Below are 26,954 nucleotides of genomic sequence, written 5' to 3'. Positions count from 1 at the left end.
GGCAAGGCGTTTACCTATCACGTCGAAGACCCTGGTTTGATCTCCGGTGGAGTCACATAGGTTCGCGTCCCGAGGTGGGCAAATTTGCGTAGTAACCTTCGATACGATACTTAGATTCGCATTGTTTCAGTTCACCGAGCAGTGTGAGTGTTTAGGTCATTGTGCATAACAGGCAGGATGACTGTATAAGCCACAGGAAGTTGCAAAACAGAACTGGAAAGTACAATAGTGGTCTGTGACCAATGTACGTAGAGCCGTGAGCCAGCAGTGTGCCTGGATACGAAATATGTCTGACTTGTGAACTGTTGGGTGTTGAACCACAACCAGGGCAAGGCATACAAAGCAGCCACCAAACACTTTTGGAAGTATACAACAAACAACGTTCTGCCTTAGAAGGTTGATAAACCGATCTATGTGTGTTCTGTCAGGCTTGGTTTATATCTGTAGCCTCGTCAGGACGACATTCCAGTGACGACACAACTATACCTTTATCATTTATTGTAAGAAAGTTAGCACATGTACTCCGAGAGCAATGGAAGTGGAAATGCATAGAAGAGAACTCATTTCCGAACAGATATCTAAGGCTGCATAAAGAAATAAATGTTTCTCGGGCACATTGTTTTCAAAAGTGACGAGGGCGGTAGGGCTTTTTAAAACAGTTTTGGTAGAAAAAAGTGACGAGAGAGGAACACATTTCTATTTTTTTCCTCACAGAAATACAGCTTGGAAAGTTTAGCACGAGTTAATGAGTTGTAGATTCAGTCACACTCGTCCTTACAGACACTCCTCATACTGGACAAATGGATGATCGGTACGCGGTAAAGTCAAAATTATTATTTTTTAAATGGCAGTAAAAAATGCTACGCGCACAAATAAAAGTGACTCGCCGATGCTCGAGAAACATTTCATTTTTTCATTTAGCCTAAACTGCCTAGAAAACATTGTCAGAGTCTATCACAGATGGAGGCGAAGAAGGCATGTGTCTCCTTAAACTGAGAAACATGTGCCATTTGTTATATGATTGTCATTGCATAACAATTCTATTGGTCTATCCAGTGACACCAAGAGTAATCAAGGTGACATCCCAGGTGCACCATAGCGGCATATAGTGTTACCATTTCATGTCTTATTACATCGCCTGATAAGCACTGGATATTGCACGGCGAATAGAATTTGATTGTTGGATGTTTGTTGTTTAACACAACATTCAGCAATATTACAGCTATATAAACCATGACCATGAACTCAAGTGATATACAACGTGAGCATCAGTCTCTGCAAATGGGATACACTGACATGTGTCAACCAAATCAGAGAGCCTAACCACTCGATCCTGTAAGTTGCCTCTCACTACACAACTAACGACAGTGACGAAACGTATCTGCACGAAATAATGATACTAGGAACTTGTCAGGATATACTAAACGAACAAATAAACAATATCTTCAAGAGGGTGACAACAGATTCCCAGAAATGCATGAACCATCTAGACATTCACATCTATCACAAAGAAACCAGTTCAACAAATGGTTCATATAATACCAAAACAAACTGAAAGACCCCAAAGATTGGATGTACAAAAACAACGTAGCACTTACATTTGGCATAGAGTTTGCAAGGTATGGAATCGTTACTCTTCACGAAACAAGTAAATACAAGGCTCCTGGCAGGAATACAGATGTCGGTGTTGCACTTGTATGGATATGTGTTCTTGTTGGTAGTTTGTTCTGTTTGCGATATGTGGTATGTTGAAGACATGAAAGACATGAAAATATTAGGCTATCTGCTGTGGACGTGATTTACCGCTATGGACATCGCGCTCTGCTGTGGCCATCTTGTGTTCTGCTGGGGACGTGCATTATTCATTTGTAGTGATGTATACATCAAATACTGTTTGTCAACATGTGATGTTCGTCTCCTTTGTAGCGATGTATACATCAAATACTGTTTGTCAACATGTGATGTTCTTCCATGTGTACTGCTGTAGATATGGCCAGTTCCTCTGTGGGCGGTTAGGATTCCAATGTAGTGATCGCATCGTGTTATGGATACTCTGATATATGCATGTATGCAAGGCATCGTTTGTTCTGTTTTGACTTGTGAATTACTGATGCAGGCATGCAAGTACCAGCTATATGTTTTGCTGAGCATATTGCGGTGATGCTGTTGACATGGTGAGTTGTGCTATATACATCTGCTTTTCTGATTTTTTTCTGTGGACAAGTAATGTGGGGTTGGGGACAGCTGTCGGGATGTGATATACGGCTGTGAGGATGTGATGTACTGCTCGGGGCATATGATTACTGCTGTGGGCATATGATGTGCTGCTGTGGGCATGTGATGTACTGCTGTGGGCATGTGATGTACTGGTGGGGCCATGTGATGTACTGTTGTGGGCATATGATGTACTGTTGTGACATGTCATGGACTACTGTGGGTATTTGTATGGTATGGTGTGTTCTGCTGTTGACTTTTGGGGTACTTTTGTGAGCATGCATTTTTAACTATTTTGCCGTGGACATGTGAGGCGATGCTGTTGGCATGGATTTTTCTGCTACGGGGTATAAGGGGTATTCTGATTTGGACGTGTACATCTACTATCGGTTACATTTTTAAATGACGCCTGGTGTTCTGTGAATATTTGTCATATATGTGTTTAATTACGGTACAGTTTGTTGACACGTGATGTCATAATATATTACACAGTGCATGACATCACATCAATTCAAAACTGAGTTCTAGAGCAAACTAACCACATGATTATTTTTAGAAACTGAGACAGATATACACACCATACTTATTATGCGAGCTGATCTAGCGTCGTCCATACCACGGCACGTTATCTCGGATCAACAATATTTTCTTTCAAACTGGCAAACGACATGTTTATGGCTTGATCTACACACCACCTGCTGAGTGAAATCCGGTCAATTAGGATCTGCTCATTCATTAACACCGGATTAACACGGTCGGTTTTTAACGAAGTCCCACTGTAATGCAATGATGTACCAAAAATATTCTAACAAAAACAACATTCTTAATGGAGAATACAACAAAAACACATGCACCACGATTCCTTGTCTAAAAGAGGTATTTGGAATATTTGTATCTTTTATAAATATAAACTGGATAAAATAAGTTAGGGATATTGGTATTTTTATGATTAGTATTTCATCAGTGTGACAAGGAATAAATATATCACTATTGAGAATTTCAAAATTTGCATATATCCTAATTACCTGTGTCCAGTATAGATGCAACCACAGTAATGTGATAGTTATCTTGTGCTTATATTGAGATAATAGTGGCCCACTTAATACTGAGATCAGGTTGTTTCAAGTCGAAAGAATATTCCGGGTTTCCCAAAATATAATGTTCCTCGGATACCAAGATTGTGTTGTTTGGTCAAAGGAAATATTCTCAAATCGTAACAACATAAAACGTTCTTAGGATCTTAATTTCGTAAAAAGGTAACGTCAAGACCGGAGTACTTTGTTACTCGCATCTAATTGACTCTGTGTTGTCATCATCTAGTGGCTAAAGCGTTCGGTCGTCACGTTGAAGACCCGGGTTCGATTCTCAACATGGGTACAATGTATCAAGCCAATTTCCTTTGTTCCCTGTCGTGATATGCTGGAATGTTGCTAATAGCAACGTAAAGTCAAACACGCTCGCTCACTCGCTCACTCACTCACTCACTCACTCACTCACCACCAAATATGAAATGGACGATCCTTAACTTGAACCATTCTCCTTGTGCGTCGTAACTGAAGTTACAAGTGTTGCTTATTCTAACAAATTGTCAAATTATTCCAAAGTACACTACGTGGCTATTATCTCTACAACAATTACCAAGGACACAAACTTACAAATTTCGAGTGCCAGCAGTAATGTTAAAGAATTAAATCAGTTCAGATAGAGAGAGCCAGTAGAACAGAAAGCAGGGCGAAAGTGTGCGACACACACATCATGCTTTGACCGGAAGTATCGAAATCAACGTCGTTGGTGTACATCTTCCGGTTGTTGAGTTTCTGAAGCGGCCGGAAGTCGTCCACGAGATTCTCCTCCCCTTCCCCTCCTGCCTCTCTGTTTCTTTTGATGCTTCGGAATTGGTTTAGCTGCAATGGGGAATGAGATGCATGTGAGACATTACGTTACATCAGGACACTTGAAGATCCGGGTTAGAATTGGTCTTCAGTTAGAGGCGATTAATAGGGTTAGGTGGTTAGGCTCTCTGACATAGCTGACACGTGCCATCGGGTCCCAATTATGTAGACTGATGCTCATCATGCTGACCAAGGGAGTGTCTGGGCCAGATTCGATTATTCACAGATCGGCGCCATATTACTGGAATATTGCCGAGTGCGGAGTTAAACAACATCCAAACCAAACACACCATTAGCCCAACTGGACTACCCAGAAAGATTGAATCAATGAAAGGAATTTACCCCTGGGCTCATTTAGCCATGAGATTTAGCAGTGAGTTGACATAGAGGCTAAGAAATGTTTCTCGGAAGGATTATCGTTACGTTAAGTAATATATACTTTCCTTCTTATGGACACGGTTTCGTATGAAATCAGTGCTGAGGCAATATGGCATTGTTCCAATATTGTGTTCTCGCCGAATCCTGAGTCAATATCAACCAGACAGCAACCAAGCAAACACGCCCCTTCCACAATCGCCATTCAAATACGAGAGCGGTTGAGTGATACAAGGATGAATTTAACTCAGAATGGGTTTGCAGCCATACCTAACGACATGAGATCTAAATTATTGTAAACGTAACCACTACAAACCCCACCCAGACAAAATTTATAGACTCAGAGCAGACCCGTTCATGTCTTATACTATTACTACCTTGCAGGGATACAAACGTCTCGTCTGTATACCTGTCCCGGAACAACATGAGCGGGAATTCAACCACCAACCTTCCTTTCTCCAAGCACTTGTTTTAGCTGCTTGGCACAGAGGCTATCTAATAAAGGAAATTGTTTTCCTAAGATTTTACGACATCATCAAAGTGTTTTTGTTAGACGCACCTGCTGTTCTGACACGGTGATTCGTGTTGTGAAGATGCTCCACACCACGCTCTCGTAACAAGGAGGCGTGGTCAGACTTCCCTCGTACCGGAAGTAGTTTTCGGTTTTGGCCGGAAGTAGAGACTTTAGCGAAAATGTCGAAATTGACGTCTCGTTACCTAGAATATGAGAGAGTGTGTTGAAGATAAACATAAACGGTGAACGTTGAGTCAAGGGTAACAAAGTACGAGGTCTTTTATAGCATTTTAAACTCTCGTGCGAATGCTGAACGAGTGGCGTAGATCTGATGTTTTACCCTGTGATGAGGGTTTCATACGTGATACATCCTAAGAGTATTTATTCATTATTATGCGTAATATTTAAGTGATAACTGAGCCTTCGTGATCAACTGCTAGAATAGAGGCACACTGACAAGCAATAAACATTATATACTACAAGTATGCTACCAGTAAGATATGAAAGTCACGATGGTGGTAGCTTTTCTTTGACCTTTTTTACGTCAAGTTTGCCTATAAATACTGACTGTTCCACCTCTGTGAAGCCTGATGTGAAAGAAAATGAAACGGCTTGGGCTCTTCCTGGAGCCCGAGAGTCACCACAACAAGCAATCCCACATTCCCCGTACGTTTACACACACGTACGCACGCACGCACGCAATCACACAAACACTTCCATAACCAAAAGTGAAATACTATATTCCGTATGTTAGTGCGTCCATATAAAGTGGGAAAGATTGTGCCATACCACCTACCGCTGTGTTGGATCCTGTCGAAGTTTGACAGCAGCTGCTGGAAGTTGGCATTAGTTTCGCCTACCTGAAATATCACATGACCAAATCATTCTCGGCATGGACAAATGTAGTTCCCCATGTTATATGTGTTTTGCCATGTTGTTATCGGGGCACCAATCACCTCTACATGCTATGCAATTGTCTTATTCTGTATGCAAAGGTGTAAATAAATATGGCCTAAAAACGCTATACAGTTATACCGTGTATGTCCTGATGTGGAAATCACCACCCAATGCTATAGAACTGTATACCCTGTAAGTATTATTGTTGATATCACCAACACATGTCACACAGCTGTTATACCGCCTATGTCCTATAGAACTGCGTACCCTGTATGTAATGTTGTGGATATCACCACCCCATGCTATAGACCTGTTATACCTTGTATGCGGTGTTGTGGGTAACATCCCCACATGCATTAGACATGTTATACCTTGTATGCGGTGTTGTGGGTAACATCCCCACATGCTATCGAGGGGATGTCAATAAGTTTTGAGCCTTGCATAGAAAAACACAAAATATTGGTATGAACCACACTTATTTTTCAAAATAGTCCCCTTGTGAGTCAAGACACTTGTTCCATCTTTTCTGCCAGGCGCTGATGCCACCTCTGGAGAAGGCGCCATTTTGGTCCTCAAACCAAACCCCAGTAGCAGCAATAAGCTCATTATCATCCTGAAATCTACGACCACGCAATTGTTTCTTGAAATTTGGGAACAGATGGTAATCACTTGGTGCCAGGTCTGGAGAGTAGGGGGGATGCGGCAAGAATTCGTATCCGCATTCTTGGACAGCAGCGGCTGCAACGCGAGAGTTGTGTACTGGATCATTGTCTTGATGTAGAAGAATACCACGTCTGATCTTGCCCCGTCGCTTCTAATTGATTGACTGTCGCACTTGCCTCAACAAGTTAGCGTAATATTCCCCATTCATTGTTCTTCCTTTTCGTAAATAATCTATGTGGATGACGCCTTTGCTATCCCAGAAGACAGTCGCCATTACCTATTGCACTGATCAGGAGGCTTTGAACTTTTTGGTCCTGGGAGAAGTGACATGTTTCCATTCCATGGATTCTTGTTTGCTCTCAGGATCATAGTGGTGGATCCAGGTTTCATCACAGATTACTAGCCTAAAGTGAAAATCTTCTGGATTCTTGTTGCATCTGGTTAGCATGGAGTTGCTTATGATGACCCTTGTTTGCTTCATTTCATCTGTAAGCATTCTTGACACCCATCTTGCGCACACCTTAGACATGACGAGATGTCTCGATGGATCCGTGTGAAATGCCTGTGGTCTCCTCTAACACGAGGAGTGTGATTCGACGATTTTCCAGCACAAGTCTATGCACTCTGTCAATGTTTTCCTGACTAGTGCTTGTTGTTGGGCGACCTGGACGGGGGTCATCTTCACGACTTTCTCTACCATGCTTAAATTCATTGACCCATCGTTTGATGGCAGCAGATGAAGGGGAAGACTTCCCATAAACTGCTGAAAGCCTTTCTTCGGTGTTCTTCGCCGACTTTCCTTCAAGAATTAAAAACTTACTTACTGCTCTATACTCAATTTTATTAACTTTCACTGTCGTGAGGGGGGTCTCTTTCTGTCAGTGTGAGCTGTTCAGTAACTTCTGAGAGTAGGATACCAAAACTTATATATCGCATCAGCTACACCCCGAGGTTCAAAGTCGTACCATAGGCTGTGACAACTGGGTATGAAATATGCTCAAGGCTCAAAACTTATTGACATCCCCTCGTATAGACTTGTTATACCTTGTATGCAGTGTTGAAGGTAACAGCACCACATGCTATATACATGTCACATCTTGCATGCAAGGTTGTGGATATCACTTTATCCAGGTGTTTTACCTAACATGGACAGCAGTGCATATCGCCTCATCAATCTATTCAACTGTTTTACTCTGTATGTAATGTAGTGTATAGCGCTCCCCACCCTACTCAGCAGTTTTACCATGTACCCTGTGGCTACTATTTCACAATTCCACCCCTAATGCTCCTGCAAGCTGTACAAGTTACAGGTACAAAAAATACGGAACGTTGCAATTCCAATTACTGATGTCAAACCTCATTTAATAAAACGTTTTATACTACACATTCTGTTCCTACATATCATCTTTCTGTTTACATGGCTGCTTTAAACTTTTAACACCTGCTTTTGGTTTCACGTTCAAATCTATAACGTTGTTACATTTGTATCTAATGTTGTAGAGATCAAGCATTCGTGCAGTATAACCTTATTTCGATATATGTGATGTGCTTAGTTAGCCATGTAGGTCGTACTGTACAAATATGTTTACTGTTGAACTTACTATTGTAGATATCATCCATAAGTCGGCTAATGATGAACTTGCCATTGCAAAATATACTTGCTTTTGTAAATATCACCTCCTCAAATGCATGAGGCTGGTTAATTTTGAACTTGCCATTGTAAATATCACCTCACAAAAATCCATGCAACGGTTTACTGTTTGCATTTGTTCTTGTAGATATCACCTCCCAAATTCATACAATGCTTTTCTATTGTACCGGCTATTGACGATATAGCCTCCCCAACTTGATTTACTATTGCTTTTGCTTGTGTAAATACCACCTCCCCAAATCCATACAACGGTTCAATGTTGTTCTTGCTATTGTAGATATTACCTCCCTAAATCCACACAACGGTTCAGTGTTGTATTTGTGTCTTGAAGATGTTGTTGTATAACCTGTCTCGTCTGTATTTAGTACAGGCAATATCATATATTTTATATTGTATAGTGACAGCTATGACAAACTGGGGCATTTACAGTCACCCTGAAAATATTTTACTTCAATGATCGATCAGCGTCTTCATAATTCATTGCTTATTCATCAACAGTTTTTTCGTATTCATGAAGCACGCCGATGTGTGGAAAGACAAAAGGAATATCTCGTTCAATTATAATGGTTGACGTTTCGGTTTGTTAAGCGGAATAGATTACAAGTGTCAGTTTCTCTCCTGATAAATCATTGAAAGTACGACTTTGTGAAAATGTAAACTAATCCGTATCTGGCAATAATACATTGTTTTCTAATATTAAATAGTATCAGTGAGTGAGTAAACGCCTATTTAAGCAATGCTCCAGCAATATCATAAGTGGGGACAAAATCTTTACCCACTAGGTTACCCCATCGTTGTCAAAGTTAATTTGCTAACCCAGCAGTTTAGTGGTTTATAAATGGGAAAACATAATTTGTTTTAATGTGTCACTAATTCCAGCGTTTGCCCACCACGTCGAAGTTCCTGGTTCGACCTCCCACATGGGCACAGTGTGTGTACCCTATTTCAGGTGTCTCGCGCCGTGATATTGCTGAAATATTTTGTTTAAAGTGGCGTAAAGCAATACTTACAATCAGTTGTCACTCGATCGGATCTATTTTAGGACAAATCTGTACTGGATGGTTGATGTGTACTGAAATCTCGCGTCCTTTGAGCTCACTCGTCCTACAGTAGGTCAGCATTAATTGACTCTCTCTTCCAGGGCCGAGGGCCATTGCTTGGTTTGTGTTTATTGCATGATCAGACTTTATTGCAAACGGACAGTGGCTACCTAATGTCACCAAGTGGAACCTAATATTAATTGGAAGACCGGCCTCCGTTAGAGGAAATACGGTAATGTTTATCAATCTCACAGACATATGTCGTGAGACGGGTTAAATTCTCACCTCGAACAGGAAGGAGAGCACAGCCAATCCCTGTAGCTTGTCCATGGCTAGACTTATGTCGGCATACTTTGTGGAATACATCACTATGTGCATCTGAAACAAACCGTTTGTCAACGTAGTTATATATACGTTGTCAACGTAGTTATATATACGTTTGTCAACGTAGTTATATATACGTTTGTCAACGTAGTTATATATACGTTTGTCAACGTAGTTATATATACGTTTGTCAACGTAGTTATATATACGTTTGTCAACGTAGTTATATATACGTTGTCAACGTAGTTATATATACGTTTGTCAACGTAGTTATATATACGTTGTCAACGTAGTTATATACGTTTGTCAACGTAGTTATATATACGTTGTCAACGTAGTTATATACGTTTGTCAACGTAGTTATATATACGTTTGTCAACGTAGTTATATATACGTTTGTCAACGTAGTTATATACGTTTGTCAACGTAGTTATATATACGTTTGTCAACGTAGTACAGAACGTTATGTATACGCAGCAAGAGGAATTGTTAACTGTCAGTTTGGAACACGTATATAATACCCACTGAGTGCATGAGCCCATTTTTAAATCCAATTTTAGAGATAGATGCTAGTGTTACTTCTAAAATATTGCGATATTCCACTTGCTTTTACTCTCCTTCGTTGACTTTTTCATAATATACATGTATTTATGGTGAATTGTGACTTGAATTTACGACTTGTCTTCGTCACGAGATGGCTAAAATACTGCCGATATGACCTTAAGTTTTAACTATATACACCAACGAAATGAAATTTTTAAGGACAAATAAGCGGTTGTCTTCACTGCCATATCTTCACTGTCGTTCAATATCCAGTCCACCAATACGAATAGTAACCATTGCCCAACTATACACGCAGTTGTCTGGTAATGTTTACGTGAAATATCACATATATATCGCTGTCCCGAAGATGTTGATGGAATTCACACTAACTCATTTGGTTGGTTGGGTGTTTAACGCCGCAATGTTATAGCTATACGGCGACGGTCTGTAAATAATCTTGTCTGAGCCAGATGATCTAGTGATCAGGATGATTGGTATGGATCTACGCAATTGGGATACGATCACCACCAAACCCCTTTATGGCAAGCATGGATTACTGAAAACCAATTCTAACACTGATCTTATCTGGACACGACAAGCATAAGTTACTGAAGACCAAGTTTAACCCTGATCTTCTTAGCGTGAAGATCGTACTAGAAATACCCCATAAGGACAGCACTATCTAAATGGCCTGGTTGACTCATACATGTGTATCATCGTATCTCAGGTGTGTAGAGTGGATAGTCTTGTTTTGGCTCGATTATTTAAGACAACGGCCGCGAATCTTGAATACTGCTTTCGTTACGAAACGAACAAAACAATCACAACGATCCAACAATACCTCCATGGGGAACTGCTTGTCATCAATTTCGTGTTCCGATCCTCGCTCGTCCGCTTGACCCCAGTGAAAGTGGAACTGTTTGACCTTGTACTTGTTGTCCAGACCCCCTCCAGAGACCAGCATGTTGGCGCTGCCCGAGATAACCACTTCCACTGAAGCAGAAGAGGACGAGGGAACATTGAAAAGTGCGCTGTCCAAACTTCAATGGTGTTTGGTAGTCTGGTGGCTAAAGGGTTCGACCGCGACGCTAAAGGCCTAGGTTCTATTCCCACATGGGTACACCATATGGAACCGATGTTTGGTCTTCCCCTGTAATGATATTGCTAGAATATTGCTGAAAGGTAGTGTCATATGTTTTGACAGCGTCTTCGTCATTGATTACTTGAGGTGTGAAGATTCGCTGTCTAAACTTGGACTGAGATTGACTCAATGCCAAATTTGGGACAACGGGCTAGATCAATTTAGCTGTCAAAAGGACTGTCAAAATCAGTACTAAACCTCGAGAAAAGTGTCGTCAAATAATACTCACTCACTCACCCGACAAACAGTCTGAGATGCCATTTTAAAATATACAAGGTCCTTTCCAGAATATTCGGTTGTTTTTTTCCAGTGCATTACGGTTAAGATATCTGAATTAATATTCAGCTAAAATGTAAAAGGTGGTTGAAATATTTCATTCTCATGTTTGTATTTTAATTGTAGCGATCTAGTGCCTAATAATGTGTTTTATCCATCATATCACCTGATGATTTCTAATTGTTAATATCTCCCATACGGGACAAAACGGGTTGAAAACAATTGCAGGCGTCCGTACTGAATCTGAAAACTGTTCCGGAAATACTCAGAGCTAAGACTGTGAAAAGCGACACCTATCGGTTATAATGACGTCGTAGTTTTGGGTCATATGACCACGCTTCAGCGTCTGTAACCACACCTGTATGGCCGTTGACATTCTCCAATGTCATGCCTATGTTCTCAATCTGAGAGAGTTCACTTAAGTCGAAGTTGGTCAGGTTTGGGTTGAACTCCACACTGCTTGTTTCGATGTCGATGGGGGACTGTCTGTTTCCGCCACAGTTCGGGTAGTCAACATGCCAGTGACTAGGACCTACAGAAGAAAATACAGACAGATGAAATCATCTGGTCTCAAAGCTTCCCTCTCGTCATACTGTCTTCACATATATGTTCGATCTATCTAAGGAAGGATGACAATATATGGATGAACAACTTCATTGCTATGAGAGGGACGTTCCGGTGTAGGTTCTAAAACCGTTATCAAGCAAGTGTGTTAGAACCTCCACCGAACTTCTAAATGCCTCTCAAAGAATTTATATGAACACTGTAAACTCATGCCATATCAAAAACCTTGTCCTTGAAATCAGTATTAATGTCTCACTAGAAAAAGTTGTCGTTAATCTCCATATTAACATCCTGAGATAACTTCTTTGAGAGAGATTTACGAAGTTGTATAGGGGAAGAAGAACCTGGCTTTATGGATAGTTGACTTCTTGATTTAAATGAGAACGACGTTTCGGTGTAGGTACATAGTCAGGGTCTCAGTCGTTACGGACATTGCTTACAATGCTCTTACAATACTGGAAACGTCTTGCATACAATCATATACCTTCATGGTTGATGTTTAATGCAGTATTAACTCATTTTAATGTGAATATATTAGAACAAAAGCAATACACATAAATCAGTAGAATACCCGTGAAGGTTCGGGTGAGAATATCGCCTTCAGTAACAATAACCCATTCTTGTCGTAAGAAGCGACTAACGGGATTGGGTGGTCAGGCTCGCTGGCTTGGTTGACACATTTCACCGCTTCCCAATTGTGCAGATCAATCCTCATGATGCTGATCACTGGATTGTCTGGTCTAGATTCGATAAGTAACAGACCGCCACCATATAGCTGCAATACTGCTGAGTGCGGCGTAAAACTAAACTCACTCACTCACTCACTCACAGTAAATCACCAAAACGATTCATTTCAGAATGGAATGACGTGCAGACACATATCCATTGTGTAGTTGTAAGTGCAAATTGAAATGTTCACACATGTGACTGCCTAGTGCGATGATTGATGAAGATTGAATTTACTAGATATTTCTCGCCAGGGTCTAGATTGAGTATAGATAAGGTACAGATAAGAGATGAACGATGAGTATGGATATACAGTTTCACGGACATAAAGATCATGTTACATTTATTGTCAAATCCTAGATACAGAGTCAGATGGCAATGCAACTCTGACACTGTCTGGTTGAGATAGTGTATAGATACGTTATCACTATTTTGGATCCGAACTGCCAGCACTGCCAGTTCATGTATGTAAAGATTCGTCAGTACACGTAAACGTTCCCAGAAGAAAGATAATTATACATCTCACCCTAAATTAAGCAACTTGTATTTTCAGTGTAATATATTTATCAATCCGGATAGCGATTTTTGTTACTGGGAAGTAAATATTCAAAGAATACATAACCGTTAGTGATTGTCAAACAGATTTATCTGATAACATTAAAAACTACATGCAAAATGTGTGGTATGAATGTGCTCCACTCTACACATATGCACCATGATCGTTTTAAACGTGCCTGTAATCATTCCCCTGGTACAAGCGGGCTCAAACATCATTTTTATGGATTGTTTTGTCCGTCCATGGATGGTAATGCTCGAGAAGGAGTGCTAATGATGTTGTTGAGATAAGTAAAGCAACATCACACATATTGACTGGCTTGTGAGGTCACTTGATGTTACTCCCATTGAACATGCTTGGGGCATTATTGGAAGTCGTGTATACGATTTCTAGGTTCATCCCCGAAGTCTGGATGACCTTGAGCAGGCGATACAGACAGAATGGCAGAACAACCCACAACAGCTCATTCGGTTAATGCCAAGACGTGTAAAACTTGCATTTATTCTCATGGTGGTCATCCGCGTTATTGACCACTACTTCACTGTCCAGAACTGACTTGAACTTTCAATGTTAACATTTTGCTCCATCAATGCAGCACAACTTTCACGACTGTTTCATGGATACATGCTTTTGATGATTTGTAAGTCCATTGTTGCTCAATGGTATTTCATTTCATTTGTTAATCGTAGCTACATGTTTCACCTTTCCTTTGCCTCATTTCATGATTTGCAATTTCAACAAATGAAATGAGAAAAATTTAAGGAGACTAAATATTGTGTTGCTTAAAGAAGAATACTAAAGTAAAACTAGTTTTCTATATATGGATAAGGGCATCCTAAAGATCACTTTCCGAATCAAAATGTCTAAAAATGTTTGTAAAATCGCAATAAAAACGTGAAAAACGACCTCGGAATTCCGCTTATTACGGAAACACCCGACAGTTAATGAGCAGAGGCGGTGTCACGTTACATGACGTCAAATGTGACTATAGCCGGTGGCATCCTCTTTGGTTGTAGACCTACCAGCTGATTTTACATCGTGCAGCAGAAACTTTCAGTGAAGATGAAGAAAAAGAATCCATCGGAACGGAGGCACCAATTCGGTAGTTTGACCATGTGACCCAATGTACAATTTATTATGACGACATAGCCATAGCACGTGCCAGGAAGAACATATTACACCTTCATGAAAAGGAAAACACATGTTTCATAAAAGTAGCGACAGAAGTTATGGTTTGGTATTTTATGTACCGAGAACAGACTTTTTGAAATTGATACTGACTGTACAAGATTTCATTGTTGTAATAACAGTGACATGTATATTTATGTACTCGGTGCAAAGGCGCGACTTATCACGTTATATGGGATTAGGTAACATTATCAACTTTAGATTATGGAAAATAACTAGTTACAGTAAGCTTTAAATTAGTAAGTTAATTGGATGTATAACTACTTGTAGTTATACACTATGTTTCATTATATGAAACATGACATTGTAATAATGCCTAAAAAGTAAATTCAGACTATTCTATTGTATGTACTTGTATGTATTCTTTGTGTGTCCTTGAAACTTCGTATATTGTTTCCTATTTATCAGGAAGGTGACGAAAATATAATCTGCAGTAACCTCAGAACGATTACATCTAATTAATCAATGTGCATAAAAGTATTTAGTATCTATTCCCAGTGAACAGTACCAGACGCTTACCTCTGTAAGACCATCATAATCCCCTTTTTCGCGGACATTTGTCAAACGCTGTATAGGCCTACTATAATGGTTTACAACTAAATTGGTTGAAATAATAGGTACAAGGTGATTATAAAAAGTGAAATACGCATATGCGTCTCTCGCTGAATAAGAGGTACTTTCTGTTTTCGGATTTATGTGGCTCTCGCTGTGAGAAACTGCCAATTACCTGCCACATAAACACGCCTGTGAGGAGGTGGTTAATTTGCCCCATATATACGTCTCTCAAGCCCGCCTCGTAAGCTGTTCCAGAAACACAATCCACTACAATACCACCAAGCATCTCAACAGTCTTATCGCTCCACTAGGCATATCAGCGAAATCCTTTTGTTACGAGTGTGTATTTTCTGTATATTTTGTTACTAATTAAGTAATAATAATTATTATTGCTGTAATTCTAATTGGGTTACAATATTAAAGGTTTTAGTGATCGTTATTATGTGTCACATTTCCTACGGAAAAGTATTTAAGCGGTTCGCCTCTAAGGCAGTACTTGAGAGTTACCTCCCTTTCAATAAACAACTGTTGATTGTTTCCAGGCCATTCTAGGGTGTTGAGGATGGTCGTATTTGCCCGAACTTTGGAAAAATTACTTAAAGTATACATAAAGGCTAGTTGCCGTGTTGAGACGGAGACAGATTCACATTCATTCACTGTAGTATATCATCATCAATCGCTGCCAACACTTTATCCGTCAACGCCTGAAACTGCTGTCAGGCCGCTCGCCGTGTTTTCATTCTACATAACTGTTTCTCTCTCGCACTAAGTCTTTGGTGAGTTTGCTATACTACATATTTTGTGACCCGTTGCCTTACATTGCCGCATTTGTATTGTATTTGAAATCTGTATTGTGAAATTGACTTTGCATAACTTGCTCTCATTGTCTTAATACAAGACTTGAATATTTTAAACTTGTCTTTGTTCTGTTTTGCTGGTTCAGAGGGGATTTCTTACATTGCTTGTCACAGTAAATTTTTAACCGTAACATTTTACCTCAGACTCCACAGAAATTTGCAAAAAGATCAGCACTATCACCCAGCCAGGCAAACTTATCTGTTATGATGTGGTTGATCTTTACAAATGTGACGAACAGACAAACAGACGAAGCCCTAGTCATCTTTATAAGAAAGGTAAAAGACATCCACACTGACCTAGACACCCATCTCACAGTGGAAAGCACCATCCGTCTCATCCACTCCTGTGTAAGCTCAACATACTTCACCCGGTCTGATAAAATCGACCAACAAACCCATGGTCTAACCACGGCTCACCTCTCTAACACATCACCGAGATCTACATAACAGAACTCGAAGAAAAGGCTCTCCTCGCCTCACCAGTCACACAAATATGCTGGTTCCGGAAAGTTGACGACACCTTTGACAAAATCCACCCCACTGATGATCCTAGCTGCCTTCTCAATCACTGAGTGAATTTAATGAATCGTGTTGACAGTATCTGTTACTTTCATAATAAAGAAGCTTTTCTCGGGTGTGTTGGGGCGAGGTAGCGCGGTTCAAATCCAGTCGGTAAGATATGTTTGAAGGTTGCCAAGAATAAGTTTGAATGGTGTGAATGAAAGATCTTTTCTCGTGAAATATGCCCTTTCGTTGTACGCATGACTTATAGCCAGCTTGTTAGCTAACTGCTGAACATACGACAGCATTTAGAGGTTTGAATCTCAGTGTTGGAACTAATGTAGCAGCTGACCGGGAATCAGTCCATTAAGACACTTGGCGTGATTCCAACAAAGTCATGTCATGGGATTAATTATAAAGTGGGTTGAGGTGAAAAGGGATTCATTCATTCATTCATTCATTCATTCATGAATCCTATCATCCTGGACATTTTAGAACTTTACAACGATCTTTCTACTGGCCGTTGCCAATACTGCATGTAAGGCAGCGATTATCAAGTAATTACATCCACTGCTGATGCGGTACAATGACACCCAAGTAGAAAGAAATACACTTCATGCATTGAAGCCAACAAATTGATTACACATACTTTTATTGTTAAGAAGTGATTTGTCGACGATGTCGTATTGGTCATAGTTGGTTTACTCATGACTGTCTGCTGAATGGGGATAGACTTCCTAAATGTGTCCGTTGCGATGAAGAGTATTTAACCGCAAATCTCGCATTATAAAGCGAGAAATATGAAAGACCTGTTTCCTCATTGTTATCTACCTGAGGAAAGTTGACCTGTATCATATATTGTGACTATGTAAAGTAAATAACGAATTGCCTGCTTTTGAATCTGATACTATGACACTTTCTGTATAAACTGCCATTACGCGCCTGGAATAATGCCGATGCGACCCAAAGCCTACTCAGTGTTGAGACTAATGCAGCAGCTGACTGGGAATCAGGCCGTAAAAGGACCTGATGTGATGTCAAAAAGCAACAAAACAATGTGATGTGAATCACAGTTAACTACCTTAAAAATATTACAAATCACTTCACAGGTATTACAGTGGCAATACAACTTCAAAGTCACTAGTGATTATCCACTAATTTTCTGGCCCGTGAAGGTCCGGGGTAGACTAGGCCTTCAAGAACCCATGCTTACCATAAAGGGCGACTATGCTTGTCGTGCGAGGCGACTAACGGGATCGGGTGGTCAGGCTCGCTGACTTGATTGCCATATGTCATCAGTTCCCAATTGCGCAGATCGATGCTCATGCTGTTGATCACTGGATTGTCTGGTCCAGACTCGATTATTTACAGACCGCCGCCATATAGCCGGAATATTGCTGAGTGGGGCGTAAAACTAAACTCACTCACTCACTAATTTTCTTGACCAGAAAGACACAACACAAGGGTAACGAACATCTTCTGTATTTCGTTATATTCACAGAACGTATTAAGGCTGAACTGATAATTTAGTGTCATGTGGAATTAATGCCATCAAGGGTTTGCTATATGTGTAAGTGTGCATGAGTGAGATGTGAAGTAATATCCGTTACGAATGGCGTTAAGAATTGACTTCTCACTATCACCTGTTTCTACATATCTTCGTTATGCACTGCACCATCAATGTGACAGGGAAGTTTTGCACTCCCGACACTGTGGGCGAGTGACTCAACATATAAAATAATCCACGCACAATAAGATAAAAGGCATTCATGAGATCCCATCATGTGCATATATAACCACAGAGAAAAGATCAACATGCTCAGACACGGACGACATACGACAGTTTTTGAATTGGATATCGTTACAACATGTAAACAGTGAGTGCTCGACAGCAATAACAGTCAGCAGTTGACAAACTGAATTCAAATAGTCAATGGTTCTCTATTCCGCTATTATGTTACAGTTAGCATGTATTATGTTGTAGATACGGTACATTTCGAAGAGTGAAAAAGATTTTTTTTTCCTTTGTTCCATCACACAATGTCAATGTCATCCCTGGGCGTGGAACAGGATGTGACTGAAAAGCAGATCAGCTCGGAATACATTCTGTGTTTCAAAGACAGCTTTTTACTATGAAATACATCCTAATTTGACAGTAGTTACTTTTCTAAATACGATCGATACGGTTTGTCAAGTATGAGAGGTTAGGTTAAACAGGGATTACCGTCGTACCTAAGATTATGTAGCTCATTTGACGACGTGCATGTGTGTGTATGTGTGGTCCAGATTCTTGTACTTGTTACAAATTAGTGGTATTAGGTCAAAATGAGTTGAATTTTGTGCCATGATACTTATAAATGTATCCTCATTCATTTGCAACCTCCAAAACACAGGAAACGATGTATTTTTGAGTAAAAGTAATTATTCTGGCATATTTTTTAAAAATCGCCCTGAATTCGCAAAATTATGTCAAAATCAGTTGAAATTTGTGTCATGATACTCATAATGGCACATTCATTCATTTACATCCTCCAAAACATTAGAAAAGATGTATTTGGAGTGAAAAGGAAATATTCTCGCTCATGGGCCAAATGTTTTTCGCCCATGGGCGAGATGTTTTTGAACGTCGGTCTCAATTAGCAGAATTAAGTCAAAATGAGTTGGATTTTGTGCCAAGATACTCATAAATATATCCTCATTCACATACAACCTCCAAAACACAGGAAAAGATGTATTTTGAGTGAAGGCAAATATTCTCGCCCATGGGCCAAAATGTCTTTCTCCCATGGGCGAGAGTTTTTAAAATGGCTCTCATTTAGAGAAATTAAGTCAAAATGAGTTGAAATTTCTGTCATGATTCTCATACATGTACTTTCATTCATTTACATCCTCCAAAACATTGGAAAAGATCAATTCTTTGAATGTCATTTAGAAGTGAAAATACATAAGAATGAAGATTTTTATGGATATCAACTTCTTTATGTGAGAACACAACGTTTCGGAGTTAATGCTTACTCCTTCATCAGGTGATTGAGAAAGGGGATACAGAGGTGTATTTATATGTACAGGTAAAACAATAACAAAGTAACAAGTGGAATGAGTTAACGAAAGCTGGAAGCCAGTATAAACAAGCACTGATAGGAAGCCGATAGTTATGATAACAATGATGGAAGCCAATGGTAATGCATTACAGTTGATTGGATATGTTTACATAACACAGATACGGGGTAAGGACGATGTACATGATTGGGGATAAGGATGGAAGCCAATGGTGATACATTACGCATGATAGGATGATGTACATAACACACGATAGGGGGTAATATGCTCACCCCCTATCGTGTGTTATGTACATCATCCTATAAATTAATCTCATCTATCTGTGTACATTCTATCTATGTAATTCATGTATAGCCAGTCTACCCAAGTACATCCTTACCTACTTGTGTTTGTACATCATCAACCCTCATGTAACATGCTCACCCCCTATCGTGTGTTATGTACATCATCCTATCATGCGTAATGTATCACCATTGGCTTCCATCCTTATCCCCAATCATGTACATCGTCCTTACCCCGTATCTGTGTTGACGTTGAAGAAGTTGATATCCATAAAAATCTTCATTCTTATTGGAAAAGATGTATTTAGGATAAAAGGAAATATTCTCGCCCATGGGCCAAATAGTTTTTCGCCCATGGGTAAAATTTTGTTAAATCGCTCTAAATTAACGGCATTAATTCAAAATGAGCTGAAATTTGTGCCATGGTACTTATGAACATACTTTCATCCATTCACAACCTCCAAAACATGGAAAAAGATTTATTTTGAGTAAAAGTAAATATTCTCACCCATGGGCCAAATGTTTTTCGCCCATGGGCGAGACCTTTTACAAAATCACTCTAAATTAGCCGAATTAAGTCAAAATAAGCTTATTTCGTGTCACAACGCTAATAAATACACGTTCATTTTTTAAAAACTGCAAAGCATGGAAAAAACATGTATTTTCAATGAATGCAATTATCCTCGTCCATGGGCCAATATGTTTTTCACCCATGGGCGAGATTTTTTAAAATCGCTGTCAGTTAGCAGAGTCAAGTCACAACAAGCTGAAATTTGTGTCATGATACTTTTTAACATTTTTTATTCATTTACAACCTCCAAAACATTTATTCTGGACGAAATTAAACCCTCTCGCCCATGGGCCTGTCCATTGGCCACTGTTGGCCCATGGGAATGCCCATGGGCGAGCGAGTGTAAATTTTTAGTTTTCGAAAAAAATCTTTTTCATTTTTTTCATCCTTAGCACATATACATAACAGCTGCATGTTTAATTTTGCCAAATCCCTTGTGAGAGAGTTGCCACAGTGCTTAGCGTTTCTGGACTTTTGTGAGTCCAGAATTAAATTGTGACGTGTTCTGTGTAATTATTTTGTTCCGAGATGCGCATACCTTTCACATACAAATACATGGTACTCATCTTCGAGAACTCCTAGATTATTGCAACATACATATATAGTGCATACAGGAATGCTTTCATTAGTACAGTGTTCTCAATAAATCAACTTAAAAAAATTACTTACAATTTTAACATCTTGACCACTTGATGTCAACATCGGAAACCTCGGGAACACATACTAGTAAGTTCGTCAGATTGTGTACATTTCGTAAGGGGGCACACGTCCATGATACAACTACCATAGCACAGATATTTGTTGAGTACAGAAAGCTTGAAATGGTGGCTAACAATTATAATAAATGTATTTATACAAGAATTACGTCTTTTACAAGATAAATGCACTAGAAATGTTTATCTAAGAGGGAAAACTTTGAATAACATTTCTCTTTTTGTAAGTTCGTCCAATAAACAACTGTCGAATAATTGGTTTTATCGGTTCAGTTATATTGTTAAGGTGCCAATTGTGATATATAAACTTTATTCGTGAAGTACTAATTAATTTGTGTTATGGTATTACAGTTCAAACACAGAGAGATATTTTCATTGTACTTTAATATAGTGTGACTGTGATGCGGGCATTCCGATGTTAACTGGTGTTGAAAGTAAGGGCTCCTGACTCGGAATGATCGGTATATTTCTCTTGCCTAAATCTGTCTTTAAACTTGGAAAACGGACGAAATGGTGGCTCTTCTCATTGTTCGATGATTCAATGCATCCCCAGGCAACTGAATAAACTATCGTACAATTTGCTAAAACGACAGAAACAACACGACTTGTATTACTGTAGCGCTTGGTCTTTGGAAGCTAGTCACATTTGACGTCACGACTGGAAAGGTCAGGTGACTTCAAGCGGAATATGCTTAATGGCCGAAGCTGAGATAACAGAAACAGTTTTTGCGATTAAGACGTAAATATTCATAATTTTTACTTGAACCTTTAAGTGTATGTTTTTGATAACTTTATCTTTCACACAGTAAATTATTGAAATTCTCTCATATTCCCATTTAACTTATGAGGAGTTTATATTGCCTTTTCTCTTGGATAAACCTTGATGTGTTTAACTCAAATTCCTAAAACCTTTTGACTTCAAGTTTAAATATCTCTTGACAAAAAAACTAGCAGGTCCGGATCCCACGGATCAGGATACCTCATATTCCTGGCAATGTCTTCTGAGAACGTTTGCATGGTTTGTCTTTAAAATTCTTTAATTAAGAAAATTAATATTTTTTCCGCGATGATTCTAGCTGATACACTACCGTCATCCTCATTAAATGTATTTTATGAACCCACTTTATGATCCGATTTAATGCTGATATTTGACACGTGATACCATTTCATCTTGCAGGTTGTAGGGGTATATTTCTGGTCGATTAATTTCGTATAGGTCGCAATCAACAGTATTGCATCTGTGCCACCATATTCAGAGGGACCAACGAGGATCGCTTGCTGGTGATGTATACCTAAAAGGAATAATCTGGAGATTAGTGATAAACTCATCATCACCCAAGTATGGATGTACTGTAGAAACGGTGGAGGTTATATAATTAAAACTATTTAATATAAACGACCCATGAATCACACACACACACACACACACACACACACATGTATGTATGTATATATATATATATGTGTGTGTGTGTGTGTGTGTGTGTGTGTGTGTGTGTGTGTGTGTGTGTGTGTGTGTGTGTGTGTGTGTGTGTGTGTATGATTCATGGGTCGTTTATATTAAATAGTTTTAATTATATAACCTCCACCGTTTCTACAGCACATCCATACTTGGGTGATGATGAGTTTATTACCAATCTCCAGATTATTCCGTTTAGGTATACGTCACTATATATATATATATATATATATATATATATATATATATATATATATATATATATATATATATATATATATATATATATATATATATATAGTAACAAATGAAGCCCATATAAAGTGAGGAGGGCCCCAGTCAGACGGAAATGTCGGCGTGCTTCCTTTAAGGGCTTCAGCATTTGCAGGGAGGGCAAGGCAGTAGGGGAAAGAATGTGGTTCTCGGACTGTGAGACAGATTAACACGGGATATCAAAGTCTCGTTCTCTTAAACATACCCACTGTTACTGACAGGTATTTTTGTTCAGCGACCTGACAGGCTCTACTAGGACCACACGACAGATGTCGCCCATTCCTGCTTTTTATGGTCGGTTCACGTGGACTCAACACATGTCACTGTCGTTACTATATTGATTAACGTTTGTATTGTGCTTTACCTTGCATAACATGGTAGTGCTAAGGTTTAATTGGTAATGTAAGCTTCTCTTATAGTCCGTTTGCAGTGGAAACGTACCGATGAATTTCACTTTAAATAAAGAAGTAAAACAAATAAAATGAAATTAAGATTGCGTTTCCTCATAATTTTATCTTCCCATTTGAACATACATATCTCAGAATTTTATTTACTTCAGGATAAAACGTTTTTTAACAGATCCGTTTCACATCGAGATTTTTGGTTAGTATTACAAGGACGTAAGCGCTATAGTTGGAACAAATGCACGTGCGGTACGTGATGAGCGTCAACTTAAACCAAACCGACTTGTTCTCGGTGTTTTATGTAATGTGCATACCCTCTTGTAATACAAACCAATACACGATTTGAAACAACGATCGTTTGTTAAACAAGTTTCATCCTAAGTTGAATATAATTTTGAGATTTACATCAATTGGAAAGGTAAACTTGAGAGGATTCGTAATCTTATTTTCATTTTATTCGAATTACGTTTTAGTTTAAAACGAATTTCATGGGTACGTACTGCGAACAGGCTATAATTGTGATAAACATTATGTTTTACAATCACTATTGTGACAGATCCTGAGGCGTGTTGAAATGATACATTGTTCGGTGGGGTCGCCTATTGGTTAAAGTGTTTGATCGCACCGAAGTTCGATTCCCAACATGGCTACAATGTGTTAAGCCCGTTTGTTATGTCCCTCGAAGTAATATTGCTGGAATATTGCTGATGGCGCCGTAAAACTAAAATCACTTGAAATGATGAGATATATACTTACCTAGAGTACCATTGTAAGTCCATCGGTTTCCTGAAAACAGAGAAAGATGTTACAGGGCATTTCAACACATCGAGATACACACAGCATCAAACGATGCCGTCACCGTTTAATACTCTGTCATTTACATGCATTGTATACTGACTAGCCAATCTCCTGATGAACAATAACGTTATGTATATCGTTTGTTTAAATTTTATCGCATGTCTTTACTACACGTGTTCTTAGTGGGTGAAACTGTTTTTGAAGTGGCTTGTATCGCAGGTTGCTCAGTGCGGATGATCAGTGGTCAATCATTCACTGTGTGCTTGCACCAGGCGTTAAAACATACTACATGGTTGATGAAATGAACGGCACTGGTACATGTGAAACAAAGACAGTATACTTCTTCTTGTGGCCCAAGTACGAACGCACATGCACGTACACAACAGACACACGCACACAGACGAAAGTATGTAAATCACTCATACAATCATGACAACGTTACAAGACTTTCATGTCGCTGTGAATCAAAGTTATACAAGGTTATAAGTCACATGACTTATCCCATCGGGTACCCATTTACTGCTGGGTGAACAGTGGCAATTTTGAACAAGTTCACTTGCCCAAGCAGAGACCGCGTGTTTCACATGTTCTGGGACAGAAACTCTGGAGTCGACATGGCAAACACGGTCACCCATCCTTGGACTCTAACCTGTCCAATGCTGCCTAACATGAACTGATTTATGGCTTGCGCTGTATGTACAGGGCGACCACACTAAGAATTTCCTTTTTTTTTGTCAACATGAAAACGTTGTTATTAAACTAGTGACGGATGTGTCAGCGTGAAAGGTCGAACACATAACCAGAGTTACATATCAAAGACAAAGCAAAAAATTACCGTCTTTCAATCCTTCATTTCAAACGTGTGCAAACATTAAAAAAGTAATCTTCGCTTATGATAAGCCAAGCACATATCACCAAGCCAAATTACAATTCGCCCTTCAGTTGCACTCCAGTTTGGTGCAGTCTGAAAAGGCAAATACCAGGTCGTACAATCTGACATTAGTTTCAATAATTGTCAAGTATCAGCGTTGCCAATATTTGTCAATGCATAACCAGTTGCCTCTGAGCTGAAAACTTTCGAGTATTTTTTGTGCATCTGGCGGGTGAAATTTATATAAAATGTTAAACTATAACAGTCAAACACTGCCATCCCCGAAACGGTTTTCGTTCGACACATAAAGTGTATCCAGCTATACTTTTTACGAGTATGTATGTATAGTAACATTTGTTTTGTAAATACCAAGGTTTTGAGGGTTCACTTTCTACGGGTCTGTAGTTTATATATGTCAAAGGTCGCTGTGAGTAATGACATCAGGTATTTAATATACCTTGGTGGCATAACAGATGACATTTGACAAATGGGTGACGTTCCACGTATCTTGGCCAAACATGTAAGTTCATGAACTTTACGGTGTATATTGTATTTTTGATATATTTGCACATTTTATTAAACGACATTGCTCCTTGTTCCACCTCATGTCTGCCTGATCCTACAGAATACAGAAGCAGAGAGACAACAGATAAAGAAAACAATAACACTGCCTTGAACAAATTGATGTAATGATAGACACGGTCGAGAGAGAAACCAATTGAGGTTATAAATGTAGAAACATCCCAATAAATACTGTTGTGGTACAACGTGAAGTTGGCTAAAATGCTATTTGACAGTGGGTTGCGGACAAGGAATAGCTGTAATCATGAAACATAATGACTTTTCAGAAGAGAAGTTCATAAAGCCATTCTGTGGTATATGATACAAAGATGTTAACAGAAAACGACAGTGCAAGATAATAAGCAATATTCAGATGCATTCTGTTTGTCGAAAAGTCCGAAATAGCTGTAAACATTTTAGGAAGTCCCATACAAATGAATAAGTTGATTTTACAGTGCCAGTGTGTTAGTGATTATGGTTATGCTCCTCGTTTAGCTTTTTTAGCAATATTCCAACAATATCACGGCGGGGTACGCCAGAAATGGGATTCAGACATTGCACCAATGTGGGGATTCGAACCCGGCTCTTCGGGGTCACATACCAGCGTCTTAGGAACTGGACTATCATATCGCCCCCATTGCCAAGGAAGAACGAACTTGACTGAACAAAACATGACCAAGTTTGGACCCACAGAATTCCTTCACAAAGCATTCTTCTTCCTTCTATTATCTGGAGATTATGACAACGTTATAGGGCGTAAAACTATGAACGTTGTGTAGAAAATGCCCACAAATTTCACAGTAATGTCTTCTTACTCTGTTCTAAAAAACGAACGGGTTTTATTTTGTTTAAACTTGTCATGTGGTTCGGGGTTACAAATATTCGTTCTTCGTTTTTTTCAGATTGTTTCCTGACAGGTATAAATACCGAATGCCATACACGAAAGTTAATGTTTTGTTTTGTTTCAAAATTAATGAGCCTTTAAACTTAACGAGTTTTGTGGGGTTTTTTTTAAAAAAAACTTTTATTGTGACAAGTATAAATATGTGACGGCAATTGTGGTTAAAATTTAACACGAGTAAAAAATAATGTTACCCTATGAAAATATCTATGCGTTCTTTCTTGCCGTAGATCGATTTAGCATACTTGCTCAGTGTTACAGTGATGAGTAAATTGAGTGTTGAATGAGCAGTATAAAGGCTAAAGGTTCTAAGACCCATGAAATCATGATCTAAGCAAGGATCTGCATCATCACCGGGAGAGCGTAAATATAATGTGCAAAACCCTTTCCGTGTTCAAATGACATGTTTGACGAAAGGAGTGTCGAATGTACAAATTACACGCTTGCGTTAAGGCTCACTCTTGTACCTGTCTACGTGTTCCTTGATTTATTTCCGTCAGTATATTTGTCGATATTGACGACGTGTTCTGACTCTCTAAATTACACCCAATACGGAAAAAACACAGAAAAGAGATGTGTTAGAAT

At 39.2% G+C, this 26,954-nt stretch overlaps 1 protein-coding gene across 1 annotated transcript in view; it reads right to left on the bottom strand.

The window, feature by feature from the left end:
* Window positions 1-481: 481 nt before the first annotated feature.
* LOC137255115 (carbonic anhydrase 2-like) overlaps window positions 482-26,954 on the bottom strand; it is a 38,903-nt gene continuing 12,430 nt past the window's right edge. Inside the window, exons 2-8 of the mRNA XM_067792577.1 lie at window positions 23,995-24,024; window positions 11,889-12,062; window positions 10,955-11,106; window positions 9,532-9,624; window positions 5,792-5,855; window positions 5,041-5,198; window positions 482-4,118 (exon numbers count right to left, since the gene is read on the bottom strand). Of these exons, the coding sequence (XP_067648678.1) occupies window positions 3,912-4,118; window positions 5,041-5,198; window positions 5,792-5,855; window positions 9,532-9,624; window positions 10,955-11,106; window positions 11,889-12,062; window positions 23,995-24,024 (878 nt within the window). The 3' untranslated portion in view covers window positions 482-3,911. The remainder of the gene's footprint in view (window positions 4,119-5,040; window positions 5,199-5,791; window positions 5,856-9,531; window positions 9,625-10,954; window positions 11,107-11,888; window positions 12,063-23,994; window positions 24,025-26,954) is intronic.

The sequence above is a fragment of the Haliotis asinina genome, chromosome 1, assembly GCF_037392515.1.
Source record: "Haliotis asinina isolate JCU_RB_2024 chromosome 1, JCU_Hal_asi_v2, whole genome shotgun sequence".
Classification (NCBI taxonomy): domain Eukaryota; kingdom Metazoa; phylum Mollusca; class Gastropoda; order Lepetellida; family Haliotidae; genus Haliotis; species Haliotis asinina.
The sequence above is the reverse complement of the archived record's forward strand: the minus strand, read 5'-3'. Positions and strand labels throughout refer to the sequence as shown.